Raw genomic sequence first — 21,603 nt, 5'->3', positions numbered from 1 at the left:
GGCCAGAAATTGTCTATGCATTATTTTCCTTTGTGTGCTCAGGTGCTGTGGCTGTGTAGCCTGACATGTGACCCATCATTCTATCCCAACCGTGTAAATGAGACTATTCTTGCCACTGCAGCTGGGGAATGCATAGAAGTTGCTCGGGCGACCGGACAATCCTTTGTTTCGCGACTGTTTACAGCTGTGCTTCAGTATGTGCCACAATGGCTCAGTGACCTGCACTTGACCCCATTGGGTCAGCATTTCCTCAGTGAATCACTGTGACTGTGACATTTGCCTTGACTGCATTGCTTTGAGTTTGCAGTATCAGTAGTTCTTAGGAGCCTACTTGGCCAGTCTTTGGGTAGAACGACGTTAAGATGTAGTTCCGTGGTTCTAAGAGCCAGTAATCCTTTAGAGATGATTTACTGAAACAGCTTATCTCACATTTGACAGTAATTCAGAACAAATAGAGCGAAGGTCTACCCTGTGTCAGGTGCTGTTAAAGTTGCTGGTAAATTTTATTCTCAATCAGTAATTGCATCTCAATGAAGTAAAAGCTTTGAAGAAAAATATCCTAATGCTGATGTATGATGACCTGGCTAGCAATTTGGGACAGACAGTTGACCAGAAGGTGGTTAGTTGGCACGAAGTGGCAGCCACTGCAGTGGAGAATCCATATTCACAGCACTAATGCCAGCACAGGGAAGTGGGGCTGAGAAAGCAGCATTTGGCCTCCCAGAGTGGCTCTCTCCTGCCACAGGACTGACAGGCAGAAGCAGCCAGCAGGGATGCAGCCAAGTGACCGGAGCAACCCCACAGTGATGTGCAATGTGGCAAGCATGGAATAAGGACTTATGACACATCTCCCCAGGTTCCCGGATGCTTTCCTCACCCGTTTGGAATTCAAGGAAGGGACTTGGGCAGGGCTCAGGTCTCAGTATGTCAGCGGTGGGGGGCTGTAACCCTGGGCTGCTGTGGACTGTGGAAATACTGTCCACAGCAATTGGGAGGACATCCTTCAGGAAAAAACCCGAAGAACAATGAAGAGCATGGTCATTCTCACCAGTGTTACATCTTTGGAGCCATCGCTACATCTTACCCTGACTTCTTTTGCCCTGAACATAACTTAAGATCATAGCTTTTCTTGGGTGTCCAGAGCTTCTGCACTTGGACAGTTTTGCTATGCTGTCTGTGTTAAAGGCTTCCATTTACTTCCATTTCTCTCCAGGAGGCCAGCCTTGATGGCATCCTACTTACAGGCTTTTAGACTACTTCTCTTTTTGGTCTTGCACACTGGTCCTCAAACTGGAGTGTGCATCAGAATGACCTGGAGGGCTTGTTACAACCTGATCTCTGGGCCCAGCCTGAGTCTGATTCAGTGGGCCCGGGTTGGGCATTTCTATCAAGCTCCCAGGTGACAGTGATGTTGCTAGTCTAAGGACCACCTTTTGAGAATGACTGGTTTTGCAGAAAGAATATTATAACATTCTGATATACCGTGCCGTGTGAAAGTGCTGTGATAGCTACTCTCTAACCACAAAAGAATTTCAGAGAAATTTACCCAAAGCTCTTTATTTCCTCTAGATGTGTGCCTTCTACCAGACGGTGGTCTGCTCTTCAATTATATAAGGGGGCCCTGTCTCCTTTAAAACATTTTGCCAGACTTAAATGCTTTTATATACCTTAATTCTTAAAATGAGAATGTCACTGCTTATAAAATTTTCCATGGACACTCCCACCTACAGCCACACATGCTACCCTATATTTATATTTCAATGGGCAAAACACGAAAGTTCTGAAAGATAGCTTTTGCTGTATTTTAGCATCTGTATATTTTTTCTATCGTTAATGGACCATTTCAAAAGTCAACTACAAAACAGTCTTAGGGCGTAGACAAGATTATAATAGAATCAAACTAATTTTACGTATAATCTTGTTTAGTTCTGAGGTTAAAGTGATTTAATGTTAAATCAGAACGTTTGTCCTGAAAAGTACATACACCTTAAGAAAGGGCTCATTCAAGTGAGTTAGGAAAAAAGGTGACCCTCCAAGGAAGCTGCAGCCACTTACGTGAGCATCTGAAAGGGTCAGAGCTCTCACCGTGACTATTTTAACACCTGTTTAGATCCTGCCGATCTGGGATGCTTAGCTTTACCTTGCTCCTATCCTAGTAATGCGGCTAAACATGTGTAGCAAAACAATTTGCATCGGGAGACTGACACAAAAGCAGCACTTCTCAATGAAGTCATTTATTTCAAATCGTTTCTATGTCTTTCCACTTATGTTTTTCCAGAAGTGGGATCCAGGGAGAAATTTTAGATTAATTAAAAGTTTGAGTCAATCAGTACTGGTTCAGCTGCAAAGAATGGAAAAGGAGAGCTCTAGTAACTGAGGGAGAAAAATGCTGCCGACACATGAGCTGTAGCACAATTCAAGTTTATTCCATTTGTTCTTGCAACACAGAACTTGAACACAGTATTATTTAGCATTCTGATGTACATGAACTAGGATAATATGAGAAACCCAATTGTGTCAAAAGTATTACGTTGTGGAAAAAATGAACTCAAATATATCAAAATGCACAAAGCACTAGTCTTCCTCCATTACTGCTTAGAAAGATATGATTGTTTCTCCATTTACAAAATAGAATCAGGACAATTTAAATTTTTTAAATTTTGCATGCAAACACTGCAATTGCTTATGTAGGAGGGCACTCTCACCAGCTTCTTCTATACACAATCGAGTATACAATATTGCATGGAAGAAAACAGCAGCTCAGTTGAAGTTTTAGGAAAAAAAAAAATCGAAAAGGTCCATAGAAATTTAAAATCCATTATTTGAGAGAAAGAAATGAAGAAAGGACCTACTTGCTTGCAGCTTCCACACACTGCACACGCCCACCTCGCCTTCAGGCCCCACTGGCTTGAGGTGAGCTGTGCACAGAAAAACTACTTGGATCTAGTCAGGTGCTGGATTTGAACTCTAAGTCTACAGATACCAGTCTGAAGCTGCAAGGGGGAATTTGTTAGTATACGAAGGTCAACAGGCAAACCACCTGTTTGGACTTGATATAGTGCATACGAAATGACTGACTTAATACAAAACTACAGAACATGCAAGGTTTTTGCTGAGATGTTAAATATAACTTCAGTGGAGAACAAAACTTACTTAACCTTTCACTAATGCATGTAGTACCAAAAAGCAGACATGGTTTTTTAGCTTCCTTTACTCAAATATGAACATTTAAGTGTTGTGAATTTTTCTGCCAAGTGGTTCAGAAATACATTATAAATAACCTAGTTTAAAAAAAAGAGAAGAAATTGTAAACCATCTTGGTCAGTCTATTCTATGTTTATATGTTATTTTCTCAAGCAACCTCTTCATAATTATGGGGCTTACAAAATGGCTGAGAAAGAAGAGGGAAGGCGAAGTAGCCTCTACTGCGTTACGAGGAACATCAGGATAAACTGTACAAAAAAGTCACGTGGTTTCTGTACCGGGTGACTGTAGAAAGCAGACCAGGTTTAGGAATGATAGGACAGTGCACTCTCTGCAACAGCCAACTGCAACAGAACACTGAGAACGTAAAGGTAAAAACTGTAGAGGGTAAAACCCAAGCCTTTCAGATAGCATATGCCAAGAGGTGGAAACAAAGATATCAAACACCTTGTCACTATGTTGACGGTTAAAGACTGACAGAGTGCCCTCCGTCTTTAATGAGGATGGCTCCAGGTTTCAGTTCAGTGATGGAATAAGGTACTGATTACTAACTTTTAATCCGACTCTAACAGGCTGCATTAAGGCAGCAGAATTAGCCAAACATATCAAAGTATTTAAACCATCATTTCGTGATTGTTTTCTTGGATGAAGAAAAATTACAGGGTTGGGCTAGTTGTAAGTGAAAAAGCCACAGGATAAAAAAAGGGTTCATGGGGAAAAATACACACACACACACACACTCTCTCACACACTCTCACACTCACTCACAACAACCTACCAACCAACCAATCAGCAACTGATCAATAAGATCTGTTATTAGCCAGGCTGACTGTTCTTGATACTAGTTTAACTCTGCTGTTGAATGCTACATTGCCTTAAAAAAATCATCAATTCTGTATTATCCATAATCTGAATACAAGTCCCTAACCCACCCTCCCCCCTTTTTAAAAATTTGAGGTACATTCAATTATTGCATGATGTAACTAAGGAAAAAATCCTAATATTTTAAGTATGCATATATGGATGGCAAGTCAAAGGAATCTTAACATTTTAAATGCAAGATAGCGAAATTTAAGGGCATATGTTTTAATTAGTTGTACTGCTCATTAAATACACATTTGAAAATGTGTCTAAATATTTTCGGCAGGTCTTAACACCATTTTAGGGCACTGTATTTTAAAGACACAGAATACATTTTGAAGGTGTCATACTTAATGCATGACTTAGAAAAGAAACATACTATGCAAGCGGGCTGGCGGATGTTCAGCAGAAGTTATCAACTCAGGGAAACCTGGTAACTAGCAAGCATGTTTTTGAAGGGATGGGGTACATGTGTCCAAGTAGCAGATCTCACCCCAGTGATAGCTTTGGTGCAGGAAGTAATCAGCATCCGAGATGGGTCTGAGAGAGGCATTCCACAGTGTCCCTTGATTTTCCAAGCAAAACTGAGGCCAATCCATTCAAATAGCAAGTGAAGAAAATTTGTAGGTACTAAGACAACTGTTCTTTCTTTATGTGATACTATCAGGCTTATGGCTATGATTCTATTTTTAAATCCCCCTTTAATACCAGCAGGAGTTCGAAAGTGTTTCAATGTTATGTAAATGTGTAAATCTAGAGGAGAAAAAAAAAATATGCGTACTGGAATGATTTCTCCTTTAGACTTCCAAAATTTAAGATCTGACAAATAAAACTAGTCGGTTTACCTAAAGATGCAAGAAATCCATGTGAAAGGGGAGAAGAAATCCAAAGTTCAGTCATTCAACAATTTGGGAGTGCGCCCCTCCTCACCTTAACTCAGCTTCCACGTGAAGCTGAAAGCCACCGAGGGAAGATTTGGTCACCAACCACGGGCAGCGCTCTGAACTGCGCCAGGAGACCCCCAACCGAGTGCACCTTAAGGCAGAAGGCTATAGCTAATTGCTTATCTCAGCACCCTAGTTTACATCGCAGCAGCCGCCACTGCCTGTACAGTGAGGGCTACCAAATATGGGTAGTTGGCCTTTGTATAATCAGACCCTGGACACGATCTAGTTAATAAATTAGCTAGGGAGCTGAAAGGGTCAAATGTTACTGGTATATTTTGTCTTTGCTTTTCCTTGGGTAGAAGCCGTGTATTTTATTGGAAATGGAAAAGAGGCTGACTTGATCAGGGATCCTAGTAAAGCCCGATCATGGTTTTTTCCTCTTCTCCCAAACATTGTTTTTTTTTTCTGGTAGTCTGATTTGTAATGAATTTCTCTCTCCCCTCACCCCTCGTAAAGTATTTAGCTGAAGAAGCTGGCAGATAGAGAGTGACAGACAGACAGGCAGCAGTGTGAGGCCACAGGAGAGTCATTCTTCCAGAGCTGTCAGCCCACCGTCCATCACTGAAGAAGTGCTTTGATTGCCTGGTCGTCAGTGGCTTCAAAGGCAGTTAGTCCATCAGGACCTTTCACAGTCTTATCAGCGCCCTGGAAGAGAGCAGAAAAAGCCTTTATCATTAAATGAGTCCGCAAGTGAGAGAAGAGAATGAAAGACTAGCACTTGGCACAGGCAGATGTTTACGTCGAGAATTAAAAACTCCTCTACTTAAATGGAGTCATTCTATTGAAGAACAAAACCCCAACAGTTGGCAGATTGTGAATGAACTTATAAAAATGCCAGATTATTTTTCAGGCACTAGAAATTGTAAACTACTTGCCAATGACATCAGCGATGATTGCCTTTTTTTAATACTACCATATATTTACCCAATTAAGCTTTAAAAAATATCCCTCTGTAGTATAAAGGTAGGGAGGAAAAGCAGCTTTTGCTAAAGAAGCACTACGGTGACAAAATTATCTTTGAAATACATTTTAAGTGTTACATATTTCTAAAATCCAGAGCTTATAAAACTTTGAGACAAATTCCTGGATAATATGTATAGCACTGGCCATTATATTTATGAAAACTTAGTGGTAAGTGACCAGGATGTGGGCCAAGGGAGGTTCTGTGTCCTATACCCCGGGGGAATCCTCTCCAGCCTGCTCAGCACTTCACCGGGACGGTGATGCTCTGGAACATTTCACCTGTGACACGGTGCTGCAGGTTGGAGAATGCGGACGCACACATTTGTGTCCATCTGTCATTTTCATGTCTTCTTTACCAAAATAAAAGCTCCACGGGAACAGGAATCTTGTCTGTATTATTCACTACTGTGTCCCCAGAACCTAGAAAAGTGCCTAGCGCATAGCAAGTGACTCTCCTCCCAAACCGGGTCCGACCTCTTTAGCTCCCAGAGATGACAATATTCAGCGCCTGGGGGTTCTCTCTGCTAGCCTTGCCCAACCAGGATTTAGTCACCAAATAGCCTCCAGCGTCCTGTCCTCCGCCACTTGCCAAATCTCATGAATTCTTCCGTTTCTAAGAATTGTTTCAGCTTGACATAGGTGATCTTTTAGAGACCAATTCTGGACAAACTCACTAACCAGTCTCTTCTCCCATTAATTTTCTATGCTGTAATCCTATAGAAGTTCTCACCATTCCTGAACATACCATGTGTCGTGCCTTTATACAAGCTGGAGTCCATAGGAAATGCCTTACACCCTTTCTCCGGCAAATCCATTCACTCATTCAACAAATAGTTACTGAAGGTCTGATGTGAGGTCACTGTGTAAGGGGCTGGAGAATCAAACAAGAACAAGCTAGTCTGCCAGTCTGGCTAGCGTGGAAGATAGGCAATCAAACAGCGTGAATCAGTGGGATGAGAACAAGTCACAGCCTTCTGCACAGCGAAGAGTGGCCGTAGGGCAGAATGGGGTGTGGTAGGAGGGTGTAGGAAAAGTGTCTTTTTGGGGTGAGGTAATGCTTGAGCAGAGTCTTGATGAGTAAGACGATTAGGTAAACCAGGAAGGAGAAGATAGATTCTAGGAAGTGGTAAATTATCACAAAGTCCTCTTCAACATGACTATAAAAGTCGCTATTTCCTGTTTTCTAATTTAATTTAACTGCTTTATGGAACACATGGAACTCACAGTTAAGTGGGAGGGAAATCTGAGAATTTCAGTGTGGTAAATCCTCTAATGTAGGTTAAGTGACAATAACTGGGTTCACTGTATTCAAAACAAATCATTTCTTATGTTCATAGCGGTTTTTATGACTAGCATTGTAAACTATAATTCTGCATTAACACAAAGTTAAATAGTACAGTGAACATCGATTGCTTTTTTTAGTTGCCAGAGTTCATTTTCTTTCTTTTGATAACAGCATCCTGATTTCATGTGGAGGGATCACTTGTCCCCATTGTGTGGACTCCTGGGACTGTAACTCAGGTGCTATGTACTTTCCTAAGTGTCAAAGACTTATTCATTCAGGATGCTCACTTCTAGATTTTGAATTTTGACTGGAGAGATCAAAGGAGAGAACAAGAAGTCAGTGCTCATTTATTTTCTGTGACATCAACCAAATGAGACAGTTCAAAAGTTTCTGCTAACTAAAGTCCTACAGCTACCACAAGTCTGGCCCCTGGGGAGCCTGGTCCTCCAGCTTTCCTGCTGGTATGAGGTCCAGTTTCTTCAAAATTCTACTTGAAAGAGTCAATTTCTACTATCTGCAACCCCAAAAGTTTAGCTTACAAAATATTTTTAAAATTTATATAATCTTTTTTCCTAACTATAATACAAACTCATCAAGAACTCAGAATACACAGAAAAACATAAAACATAATTCCATAAATCAGACATAACACTTTAGTGTTATTTTTTAGTGTTTCTGTCTACTCTTTTGTTCTAAATATGTATATGTATGTATGTATTTTAAAAATAAATGAGTAACCATAAGAGAACTAGAGTGACTATATCAGATAAAAGTAAGTTTAGGACAAAGAAATGTTACTAGAGACAAAGAGGGACACTTTATTTCAAAATGCTGTTTAATATTCAAATTTCAAAAACAAAACTAAGAGAACAATTCCATTTAAAATAGCATAAGAAGAAAAATATTTAGGAATAAATTTAACAAAGTTTTGTCAGTGGATAAGAATATTAATGATTTTTTTGGTACTTGGTACAGTTATCGGAGTATTAGCTGGCCTCAACAGGGATGAGAAAACCATTATTTTAAGTCATTTGTTGTTCTAGTGATTATTTTCATAGCTCTTGACCTATGTCAAAGAGCTTACTGCCTATGTTTTCCTCTAGGAGTTTTATTGTTTCAGGTCTTAGGTTCAGATCTTTAATCCATTTTGAGTTGATTTTTGTGTATGGTGTAAGACAGTGGTCCAGTCTATCTTTTGTATGCAAATGTCCAGTTTTCCCAGCACCGTTTATTGAAGAGACTATCCTTTCCCCATTGTATATTCTTTGCTGCTTTGTCATAGATTATCATAGTTGACGATATATCTGTGGGTTTACTTCTGGGCTCTCTATTCTGTTCTACTGCTGTGTTTGTTTTTATGTCAATATCACATTGTTTTGATTCATATAGCTTTGTAATATAGTTTGATATCAGAAAGTAAGATGCCTTCGGCCTTGTTCTTCTTTCTCAAGATTGCTTTGGCTGTTTGAGGTCTTTTATGGTTCTGCATCAATTTGGGGATTGTTTATTTCTGTGAAAAATGCCAATGGAATTATGATAAGGATTACACTGAATTCTGCTTTGGGCAGTATGACATTTTAAACAATATTCTTCCAATCTATGAGCTTGGAAAATCTTCCCATTTACTTGTGTCTTCTTCAGTATCTTTCATCAATGGCTTACAGTTTTCAATGTATAGGTCTCTAGCTCCTTCAGTTAAATTTATAACTAGGTATTTTATTCTCTTTGATGCAACCGTAAGTGGGATTATTTTTAAAATTTATCCTTCTCATAGTTTGTTAATAGCGTAGACAACTGATTTTTGTATATTGATTTTATATCCTGCAACTTTACAGAATTTGTTATTTCTCTCTCATAAAACAGTCTAGTGCTATGTATCAGGGTGGCTCTGTCCTGTGAGGCTCTAGGTCCCTTCTATGTTACTGTCTTCAACCATGTGGTTGAAGCGGGCTCACTTCCACTTCTGCCTCTAGCATGCCTGATGTGGGAAAAAAGTCCACAGCAAGCGGCTTCGTATTTTAGGTGATGATCTGGAAATGGCACACACCATTTGTGTGTGTTTCATTAGCCCAAACTTAGACACACAGCCATAGCCACTGCAGGGGGAACTGAAATACAAGGATTAGCTAGGCTGCCATGTGCCAAAATAAAACTTGGGGTTCTTTCTAAAAGGAAGAGTAAAGAGTGGACAGGAAAGACAATCTGCAGCTTAACCTATACTGTCCTGAAAATACTTTGGAATAGGTCATTAATGTCCTCTAAATGCCAGGTTCAATCAATATTTATGGTATCTGAACTGTGATGAGTCTTATTCCTAACTCATTATAGCCTTGACTCTAATTACAATATTATCTCCAAGTTGTCTGTCTAGCCTATCTTTCTACCTGCACCACCTCCTCCCATTCCCCCCTCTTCTTTTACTTTCTCTCTAGGTTTCTTTAAGTGCTGGAATTCTCTCTGAGTCTGGTCTTTGGCACTCCTCACTACCTGCTCAGTATGCTTTTGCCTGATCATCTCATCCACCACGTTATGGTTTAACTTCCAACCTTTATCTTCATCCCGAACATCTAAGCCTGTGTTTCTGTGTATAGCCTCTGAGACTTATCTACTTTAAGTCCCACGAATACCTCAAACTCAGCCATTACTGAAATAAATTCATAATCTTTTCCTTTTCAGTAAACTCTATCACGTTAAGAACACCACCATCTTCCAGGAAATGTGGAGACACTGCAGTTTTTCTTGTTTACTTCCCACAGACTCAGTCACCAAGCCTTTAGACCATACTATTCTTAACATCTCTCACCTGCCCTCGCTACCACTACTTCCTTAGTTCAGGATTTTCATTCAAAGATCCTAATGCAATACTTTCCTATCTTTTTCACTCCAGTTCTGACTCCATATATCTGTTTGGGTGATCTCTGTAAAACTCAAGTCTGATCATACTAACTCACCTGCATAAAAAGCCTTTAACAGCCTCCTCACAGAAGAAGATAAATGACATGATACATAAGGCATAATATGCTCACTGCTTACTTCTCTAGTCTTATATATTTTGCTACTATATCCCTCCTAGCCTATGTTGCAGCTTGCTGAACAATTACCTCACTCGAATGCACCATGATCTCTCTTTCGTATGCCTGTGACTTTTCTCACATTGCTGCTTCTGCATGGAATGGTACCTCAGTTCTCTACTAGGTTCTTGAACATTAAGTTTCTAAGACTCAGGTCAAATGTCATTACACATGTGGTACCTGATGTTGTAATGACATTCTTATTTGTAATACACTAACCACTTTAGACTAGAGGTCCCCAATCCCCTGTTAGGAACCAGGCTGCATAGCAGGAGGTGAGTGGCAAGCAAGCAAAGCTTCATCTGTATTTGCGGCCACTCCCAGCGCCAGCATCACTGCCTCAGCTCCACCTCAGATCACCAGGCATTAGATTCTCATGGGAGCACCGGTCCCTGGTGCCAACAAGGTTGGGGACCGCTGCCTTAGACCTCCTCTTCCTTCAGATCCTTACTGTGCAATGTATAAACTCCTGCCACAGCGATCACAACACTCGAATGCACTTGTTGTTTTATGTATTTATCTCTTTACTGTTGATGGCAGGAAACAAGATTATTAGTCTTTAAGTTCCCAGTGCCTTACACAGTGTTAATAACAGGCAATCAAGAAATGTTTATTAAATTAATTGCTATAGGTAGGGACTATACATATATAACAAGGGACTGGAAAAAACAGTATTCACTGAAGACAAATCACTGTGAGTAGATGAGCAACGCACTGCCATTGTGAATAGGTTGCTCCTTAGCACACTATGTATCTGGACTAGGCTCATCTGCCTATACTTAAAGCATGATTTGGGTGATAAAGTTTCTTGGAGGACGAAAAGGTTGCTGTGGCCAAGTTAAGTGGTACAAGCAGAAGGCTAGACCCTTTGTTATTCTACAGAGTAAAGGCTTTGAGGCATTATAAGTAATTTTCGATCTTCAAATGTCGCAATTTCTGATAATCAAGTATTTGACAGTAGCTGTAGAACATGGGGAATGTTAAAAAAAAATTCAAGTCATGCTATCTCTGTCCCGGAATAAGTTTACAATAGAACTAAAAAGATAAGATATACAGGCAGGAAACAAGAACGTTCCTTTATCTGTTTGTTACTTTTATCTACTTACTTCAGATGACCCAAATCTGCTTTATACCACCAGTTTGTAATATGTACAAATAGGCCAAGAAGGCTGGTTTAGTAAATTTCAAGAATAAAACTCTTAAACTTGTATTGACATTATATGACATGTGGTATCTTGACAGAAGGCTTTTGTGGTGAAGGTACTGATTTATAGTTATACTGATCAATTGTCAGTAAACCAAGCAGCTTTGTTTCAATGCAAAATTTATAATTTTAATTAAAAAATTAGTACTTGGATATATGTATATACACACCACAATGTTTTGGTGAACATTTCTGTATCTGCTGCTAGACACTGTTTTACAACCCTGGAATGTCACCATCACCTTGGAAAAAAATTCTGCTGGAGTAGTCAACTCACTTTTGGAAAGAAAGCAGGTTAATTAAAAATTGCCTATGGTTTTTCCTCTAGCATGAAACCCAGATTCTAGAATTTATTATCTTTAGGTCTTCTCAACTTTTTTGGTGCCTTTTATAAGAAAATGAAGAACCTTGTACAATTATACATATTCTGTGTCATCTGTTGGGCATCTTCAACTTAACATTTTCCCAGACATCCAATTCACAAGTCAACAAATATTTGTGTTTCTATTAACTGCCAGACATAGTTTTGGTAAGTAAAGGTTTTGGAACACAGCCATACTTATTTGTTTCCATGTTGTTTGCCAATGCTTTTGTGCAATCATATGGTAGTTGTCTGTCTGACTTATTTCATGTAGCATAATATCCTCTGGTCCATCTATGTTGTCAGAAATGGTAAGATTTCACTCTTTTTTTATGGCCAAGTAATACTCCACTGTATGTAGGCACACCTCTTCATTCATCTATCGGTAAGACATGTTGCTTCCGTATCTTGGTTACTGTAAATACTGCAATAAACATCGGGGTGCGTATCTTTTCAAATTAATGTTTTGGATTTCTTGGGACAAATATCCAGAAGTGGAATTAGTGGGTCATACGGTAGTTCTATTTTTAAATTTTTGAGGAACCTCCATACTGTTTTCTGTGGTGGCTGCATCAATATAAAATCCCACCACAATGTTTGATTACTACAGCGTTATAGTAGTATAGTATGATATCAGGTAGCATGACACCTCCAACTTTGTTCTTTTTTCTCAAGAATCCTTTAGCCATTTGAGGTTCTGCATAATTCCACATGAAGTTTAGGGTAATTTTTCTGTGAAAAATGCCATTGGTATTTTAATAGGGATTGCAGTGAATCTGTAGATTGCTTTTAGTATGGGCATTTTAATGGTGTTAATTCTTCCTATCTGTGAGCATGGTATATACCCTTCTATTTATTTGTATCTACTTCAGTTTCTTTCTTCAGTCTCTTATAGTTTTCCAAGTATAAGTCTTTTATTTCCTTGGTTAAATTTATTCCTAGGTTTATGGGTTTTTTTTTTTTTTTGATGCAATTGTACATGGAATTATTTTCTTAATTTTCCCTTCTGGAGTTTTTTACTTGTATATAAAAATGTAACCAATTTTTGAATATTTATCTTACTTTACTGAATTCATTCATTAGTTCTAACAGTTCTTTGCTATAATCTTTAGAGATCTCTCTATATAATGTCATTTACAAATGAGTTTTACTTCCTTCTTTCCAATTTGGATGCCTTTTCTTGTCTGATTGCTGTGGCTAAGACTTCCAACACTATGTTCAGTAAAAGTGAAGGTGGACGGACATCTGTCATGTTCCTGATCTTAAATAAGAGCTTTCAGCTTTTCACCATTGTGATGTTAGCTATGGGTCTGTCATACAAAGTTTTTATTAAGTTGAGGTATGTGACCTTTACTCCCATTTCACTGAGTTTTTATCATTAATGGATGTTAATTTTCTGTAATCATCATGTGGTGTATCACGTTAATTCATTCGCAGATATTGAACCAATCTTGCATCTTGAGACTAAATCCCACTTGCTCTTGGTATATGATCTTTTTAATGTATTGCTGAATTTGGTTTGCTAAAATTTTGTTGAGGATATTTGCAACTATGTTCATCTGGGATACTGGCCTGTACATTTCTTTGTAGTGTTTTTGTCTTGTTTTGTTATCAGGGTAATGACGGCCTTGTCAAATGAGTTTGGTAGCCTTCTGTCCTTTTCAATTTTTGGAATGGTTTGAGAGGATAGGTGTTGATTCTTCTTTGAATGTTTAGTAAAGTTTACCTGTGAAACTATCTAGTCCAGAGCTTTTGTTGGCAGTTTTTTGATAACTGATTCCATTTCATTAGCAGTTATCTATCAGTCTATTAAGAACTTATTTTTTCTTGATTCAGCCTTGGAAGATTGTATGTTTCTAGGAATTTATCGCTATTTGTCCATTTGTTGGCACATAATTGTTCATAGAATTTCCTTATAATTCTTTGTGTTTCTTTGGTGTCATTTCTCCTCTTTCTCTTCTGATTTTATTTGGGTCCTCTCTCTTGTTTTCTTGATGACTCTGACTAAAGGTTTTTCTTTTCGGTTCATCTTTTCAAAGAACCAGCTCTTGGTTTCACTGATCTTTTGTATTGCTTTTTAAAACTTTTACTTCCATTCTGATCTTTATTATTTCCTTCTACTCACATTTGATTTTGTTCTTTTTCTAGTTCCTTTTGGGTTAAGGTTATATTATTTTAGAATCTCCTTCTTTCTAGAGGTAAGCCTGTATTGCTATGAGTTTCCCTCCTAGAAGTGCTTTGGCTGTATCCCAAAGATTTTGGGTCGTTGTGTTCTCATTTTCATTTGTCTCAAAATATTTGATTTCTTCCTTGATCTCATTGTTAATCCATTCATTTGTTTGGTAGCATGTTATTGAGCCTCCCTGTGATAGTGTGTTTTTCAGTTTTCTTTTGGTAACTGATTTTTCATTTCATAGCATTGCGATTGGAGAAGATGCTTGGTATGATTTCAATCTTCTTAAAATTTGAGACTTGTTCTGTAGCCTAACTTGTGGTCTATCCTGGAAAATGTTCCATGTGCACTTGAAAAGAATGTATAGTCAGTTTCTGGGTGAAATGTTCTAAAAATATCCATCAAGACCATTTAGTTGAATGTGTTGCTTAAGGCCACTGATTCCTTATTGATTTTCTGTTTGGATGATCTATCCATTAATGTCAATGGGGTGTTAAAGTCCCTTGCTATTACTTTATTACTGTTAGTCTCTCCCTTTATGGCCATCAAATTTAGGTGCTCCTACACCGGCTACGTAATGTTTATGGGAGTAGTATCCTCTCATTACAGCTCTCGTTTTAAAGTCTGTTTTGTCTAGTATAAGTATTGCTACCTTTTTTGTTTTTCCATTTGCATGAAATATCTTTTTCCATCCCTTTACTTTCAGTCTGCATCTTTTTACTTGAAGTGAGTCTCTTGTAGGCAGCAAGTGTACGGGTCTTGTTTTTTCTTTTTATCCATTTATCCACCCTATGTCTTTTGATGGGAGCATTTAGTCTATTTAAAGTAATTATTGATAGGAAAGGCCTGTGAGAGATTTTAGGCAAGTGAGCCAAGGGATTGTAATTGTGTGGAAGAGCTGATGGAAGCGGCTTGGGCTGGGTGCACAATTGGTTGAGGTCTCAAGGAATCACCAGGGCAGGAGTAATGGTGTTAGGTCTGGAGCCTGCCTGTGCCTTCTGCGTGGGTGGGGGGAAGGCTCAACAAAGGAGCAGTGGCACCTGTCCGCAGTTCCATCCCTGGAGAGCTGCCCTGCCCCTCCAGCCCTTGCCCTGAAGCCAGTCAATTCAGTACCTCCCCGTATGTCCCTGATGCTTTTCGAGCTTCTGCAAGTTTAGAGCAAGTAGGTTTGTGAGCGAGCCCCTCAAGAGGAATGCCTGGCCTCCAGAGGCCCTCCGTCTCACAAGGATGCCATCAATGCTGGTTTTCACAGCCACAAGTATAGGGACTCCTCTTCCCTATGCTGGTTTCATCGTGGCTGCTGCTTTATAGCCTTAGAGGACTTCTGTTTAGCTAGTCTTCAGGTGATTCTCAGCGACGGCTGTTCTATAATTTAGTTGTAATTTTGATGTGGTTGTGAGAAGAGAACACAGCATTTACTTATTCTATCTTGACTGAAATAGTTTTACACATTTGATTCTCAACCAGCAAAATCTGTACCACAGACACTGGAAGAATTTGACAATGCTGGTATTTGAGAGGGATATTCAAGCTTTATCATTAAAAGGCTGCCTTTTAAAAAATGTAACACCGATAATATATTTAGCAAACACATCAATGTTATCAGATGTGGTTTTCTATATTTTATTAGAAACTAATTTTTAGTATGTTTTATTCCCTACAGCAACTGTACATTAAATGTTTTAACTTTATAAAAGGAAGGCAGTTGCGTAAACCTTTGTTCTGTATCTCACTCATCCTACGCAAAGCAGGCGCCGTTAACGTACAGTGGTCTGAAACAGGTATGAGTCACCAACATGAGTTGCATAACCAGTGGCCATGTATTTTTTGTTGTTTTAAGGTACAGGAGACTTCCTAAGGAGATAAATTCTTTGACCTAGTATGAAGCAGGGAAAGAAAGGAAAAACAGTTCCCTCTCAAGATACTGTTTAGTATGCTAAACATCACTAATAAATGTCCGTTTGTAATTTAAATACAAGTTTATTTTTGTAATGTAAGAATAAAATAGTAATTACGTTTTAAAACTTTAAATTTTCAATTCATGAGATTTTGATTCTCATTCTGGGATACAACTTTCTACTCAAAAGAATTTTTTATACAGAAAGTTGAGTGGTCATCTTTAAGGCAGTACTTTTCACATAAGGGATGGAATATGAACACATACTAGAGTAAATGGCATAGCTTATCTAAATTTTAAATTAAAGCAAACTTAACATCTTTAAAAGAATAAGAGAAGTAGATATTTAAATGTGTCCCCTTCCGCCACAGAAATGATTTTCCTTACAATTAGAGAACAAGGATACTTGACTTCTTAAAATCCTTTATTATCAATTATATAAATAAGACATTACATAATTTATAAGAAATTTTAATATTATAGAAACTTTGATATATGTTAATACTTTATATTATTAGGAAATGTCTAACATGATAGTGTATTAATGCCACAAGCGAACTTATTTTTCTTATAGAATTGTTTCTTTAAGCATGGAAACGATTAAGATATCAAATTATACATGCAGATGTGAAAAATAAATTTTGGACTTACAAAAGTCCGCTGACTAAAAGTACCATAGTTCAAAAGTACCATTTCATGATTAACTCTTCAAAATGTTCATGCAACACTGCTATTACTGAGGTATCTGAGATTTTAATCAGGAGACCAGCTGAGTAATGAATGATGAAACTTTCGTATCACTGTCCTATAAGCTCTTGTTTGGCACATTAATAAAAGTTTCAACAAATAAGCATAAGCATAGTCTATTAAAAGCATCCAGAATGATACACACTCAACCCGTATCACTTAGGATCATTTTTTCTAGTGAGCAGTGAAGTTGTGAGCCTGGTATGCACTATAAATTCCAAACTAATCATGAGCCAGAGCAGCTGTCAGCAAATTATGGCCCAGAAGCTTGTTTTTCATAAGTAAAGTTTTGCTGGAATGCAGCCACACCCATTCGTTTCTGTATTTATTGTCTATGGCAGCTTAGAGCTATAGTTGCAAAATGATGACAGTGACCATATGGTCTCCCTCTTACTTGGGCTTCTGACTCCTCTGCTACTGCTGTATTTCCCAGGATGCTTCTCGAGCCTGCATTTTTACCCATTTCATTTCTTTTTACCAGTTTTAGCAATGTTTTTCATGTACTCTGGATTTGGTGAAAGTACCAAGAGCTTTGCTCATCCCCCTTCCATCTAACAATTCGGTAGTTCCAGCTTATTAAAAAACATACACTTTAGTGTTTGCTTTGCATTGTAATATTTGTTTAGATCTAGTCACCTACTAATTTCTTGCTTCTCAGTCTTTCCCTTCGGGTTTAATTTGCTTCCTTCTGAAGTGCATCCCGCTATTCACCTGCTTGCTGCTCGGGAGTGCTGACCACTTCTGGGCTGGGAGCAGCCTTGGGTCAGCTCCTGCCTTTTGCAACAAATACTCTGTTGCTTATGTTGGGGAATGTTTTTTCAACCCTATCCTTCCTGCTTTCTGTATCTCAAGGATTCATTATAATTTTTTGTCTAACAAAACCCTTCGCATGGGTTCTGATTCATTCATTTTTATAGACATCTTTTCTACTGGGGGAGTGGGGGGAGGAAGGGTACCATGGCATTTGCTTAGACCTCAATCTTGAAGTCTCACCTGTGTTCTCTGCATTTGTTTCATTACTAGCTCACTAATTAAAAATCAGGTCAAATAGCTTTTATCTACAGAAATATACATGTTTCATTTCTTATAACTGTCCCTGACAGTAATTCTGAAAGGCAATCTTTTATAGAAAGAACATGGACTTTGAGTCATAATCTTGGAATAAATCACCTTCCTGAAAGAAATGGTTCCCTTGTCCATAAAATAGAGATGATTATACCTATGTATTTGAGTTGTGAGAAATTAACGGAGATTACATACACAGACTGCTTAATATTTTTCCACAGGAGTAAAAATAAAAAATTTAACACCTTTGCTATATGGACAATCAAAAATTAAGTGCTTTAAATTCCTACTTGCATTAGAAATTTCACCTTCAATTGCATTACATTAAAAAAAAATCTGTGCAGTAAGTGACTATGGCATATTACATAGAAGATTGCTAGAATATTTGAAATTAAACACTTTTTTGTTTTTTTGTGATTTTTCTTTTTCCCTTATGATAATACTGAGTTCTTATTTTGGCCTTTATCCTATGTTAATGATATGCCAGCTGGATAATATTCTAGGAATGTCAATGAATCTGGTAAACTTCAAGTACTTTTAAAATAAATTCATAATAATCCATACGAATTCTACTTTTGATAAAACAGAACCAGACTTCATAATAGTGAAAGTAACGTTAAAAAAAAAAGCACTGAAACAGCCTTATTTTAGCAACTATGAATTTTTAAGAGTATAATCAATTTCAAAAAGAAAAATGGGCTAACAAAACTATACGGTATCCATAAAAGAAGCCTACGCAATAAGATCAAAGTAATTAATTTTGAAAAAGCAGAACTAAATCTTACAAGGCTGCTTTCATAAAGGTTAAAAATCTTTCATTTAAAATAAATAATAGCTCTACATGGTTAAAATTGATCTGCCATCAATAGAGCCATCTTTGAATGTCATTGACTTAGCTATAAAAATCAAGGCTCAGACACAAAAGAACAATATTACAGCTACAAGTGAAAGAAAAAATAAACTAGTTAAAAGTACAACTTACAACCAATAATTGAGCACAGAGTACATATTTATAGAGACCCTTCTAGGATAACATAATGGGACCTAATGTACCTGCAAATCAAGCCAGAAGATTCTTAAACAACGGAATCTCATAATCACAGGGTATCAGTGACCTGGAACATCAAGTTTATAGAACAATGAATGATTCAGGCCCTCTTTGGCCCAAGAATAATTGTCTTATTTTGTTTGTCCTACAGAAAGAGAGGTATATCAGAAAGATTGTTCAGCTCTAAGAGTTTGAGGTATGGCTAAGAAGAGCATGCTTAGGGGCATTTCATTTAGTAAGTATCAGAACCTAAGGACCTAGGAGAGTTTTTGTTTTCAGAGAACAAAACCCTTGGCTGGGTAGAAAAGGTAAGGGAAAGAAAAAAACGAATGAAGAAATCAATTTTTGTTTTTATCCCGATTTATAAATGTTTTTAAATTGAGCTATAATTGACATGTAACATTAAGGCATACCCCACAACGATTTGATATTTGTATATACTGGTTATCACAATAAGTTTAGTTAATGTCCATCACCTTACATCATTAGTTTTTCTGTGTGTGATGAGAAGTTTTAAGATCTACTGTTAGCAACTTTCAAATATACAATACGGTATTTTTATCTGTTTTTTTTTTTTTCCATGCTGAAGAACAGAGCTGAGAGGCAAAAGGAAATCAGAGCCTGGTCCTGTGGCTTAAACCTGGGGTTGGGCTGTGCATCAACAAAATCTCTTTACTTGCAACACAAAGTGTCCTAATAAAATATTGGAATTCTATAAATTTTTCATGAACTGTAAATCAATATTTGTAGCCTGCGAGAACCACTTTTTAATATAGTAAGCAAAAATATTCCCCCAGGGATGAAAATATTTAGTTTACAAAGGTTTTTAATCTGTTCATGAGTGTCGGGGAGACAGTGACTGGAAACCTTTGCTAGCTCACCCACCACGCACTCTGAATTTATTCCAGGGGCAAAAAAATACTTTTATACTGGCTTTTGAAGAAATGCATCACTTACACCAGTATGGTATGTATGTAGTACCTAAAAATTACTGTTGATACATATCAAAACTAGCAAAACCACACATTTAAAGAAATCCAGTAATTGTGTTTAACATAAAGCTATGGGTAAAAAACCCTAGTTTTAGAGGACCTGAATTAACTGTTTTCAGAACAGTATCTTTAAAAAGTTCTCAAAGTATTACAAGACAACTGTACTACCTTCTCTCCCAATTTTCTTTAAATCTGCATTCTGTGAAGCATAAAATCCTCTTCAGTCTTAGTCATAAGAAAAGCTATTCAACACTTATGTGCCAGGCGCTGTGGCAAAATGCTTTATATACATTTATTCATTTAATTTCTATTTTTCTTTTAGCAGGGCTTATTTTACAATGCTAAATGAAATGTTATAAATAACACTTCACTTCCTAGAGTATGGCCATGAAACAATAAGCTTGGGATTAACATCTGTGCCTTATTAAGATTTCTTGTCTCCTAACATTTGCAGGTCCTAACACAGCTAGAATGGTTGCAACTGGTTCACTAATTCCTGAGGCTGGATTCTGAACTCCATCTAAGAGCTTACTATAGCAAAGACAAAACACTGGAAACTCCAGATTCACCATGATCTCAATAATATCAAGAAACCAGGCGACCTGGAGAGCCCTCACTTATAGCAAACTGCTTCTTCTAATGAACTTGCTCAGTATGTACTACAGAAAAAGTTTACAAATTTCAAACTAGGGCTAGTACCAGTCTGCAAAGTCTTACTAGTCCAAGACAACATTTTCTACATCAAGTACAATGCTGAGTTCGGCTAACCGTTTTATTTTTTTCCCCATAGCAAGCTATTCTTGATAGAGAGTTGGGTTCATTTATATTCCAGTCCAAGCTCCTTACCCATCATGAACTGGTAACAGTAGATCAGCTATTTTGGGTAACAATGTTCTAGACTTCAGTTTTGGATACTACTTCCAGCTTTCTGTCCCTGATGTCCAACAAAACTTAAATTAACAACCAAATACTGAACTTACACAATCATAGAAAAAGCAATGAAAATCAGCAATTGAGCTCACCTTCGAGAGAAGCAATTTCACACAGGAAACATGACCTTCATAGACGGCAGACAGAAGAGGGGTGATGTGATGTTTATCTGGAGCCTATGAAATAATAAAGGAGATAAACCACCTTATCTAGCTTTCATTTCTTCCTTCTTTCCGAATCTAATTAGGACTCCTGTGACTACATTAAAGTCAGTGTTTAACTATCTGCTTTCTATACAAAAGCGCTTCCCAGCTACAAGTCTCTAGCCTCCAGAGGCCCAAGCCCACAAGCAGTGTTTCTCCTTGGGAGTCAGTGGAGTGGAGTAGGGCTCTGCCACTTACTGTGTAACTAGTTTACCTCTGCGTCTCTACTCCCCACTAGTGTAGAAATGCCATGAAGTCCTGTCACACTCGGGCCAGGTGACATGGTATGCCCTGAAATGTGAAAAGTTCATCTCACTTGTTGACATGGGTACTTAAACCTTTTCCCCAAACTCTGAAGTGCAGAAGCTATAAAAGGCAAGAGTCAGGAGCTGACTGCCCGTCTGACCGCTTGTCTACTGATCTTTGTCCAAAAATCCAGTTTAGAGTTATTATATGACTGCAACGTCCTTTGCTCCATTGGGTGATAGCCATTTGCTATCTACAGATAGTGCTAAATCTCAACTTGCTTTAGAACTTGAAAAACAACAGCCAAGGGGGAAACATCCTGAACTTCGGTTTGAAAAGGTTTGTCTGCTTATTCTTAAAAATCCCAATGATGTATTTCTAAGTCATGGAAAGTTTGGTATAATTT

General features: G+C 37.9%; 1 protein-coding gene across 1 annotated transcript in view; it reads right to left on the bottom strand.

The window, feature by feature from the left end:
- Nucleotides 1–2,405: 2,405 nt before the first annotated feature.
- The window catches only part of MTPN (myotrophin), a 51,885-nt gene continuing 32,687 nt past the window's right edge, over nt 2,406–21,603 (bottom strand). The window contains exons 3-4 of the mRNA XM_039861039.1: nt 20,841–20,924; nt 2,406–5,657 (exon numbers count right to left, since the gene is read on the bottom strand). Coding sequence (XP_039716973.1) covers nt 5,571–5,657; nt 20,841–20,924 — 171 coding nt within the window. The 3' untranslated portion in view covers nt 2,406–5,570. The remainder of the gene's footprint in view (nt 5,658–20,840; nt 20,925–21,603) is intronic.

Source organism: Pteropus medius, unplaced genomic scaffold (genome assembly GCF_902729225.1).
Source record: "Pteropus medius unplaced genomic scaffold, Ma_sr-lr_union100, whole genome shotgun sequence".
Lineage (NCBI taxonomy): Eukaryota > Metazoa > Chordata > Mammalia > Chiroptera > Pteropodidae > Pteropus > Pteropus medius.
The sequence above is the reverse complement of the archived record's forward strand: the minus strand, read 5'-3'. Positions and strand labels throughout refer to the sequence as shown.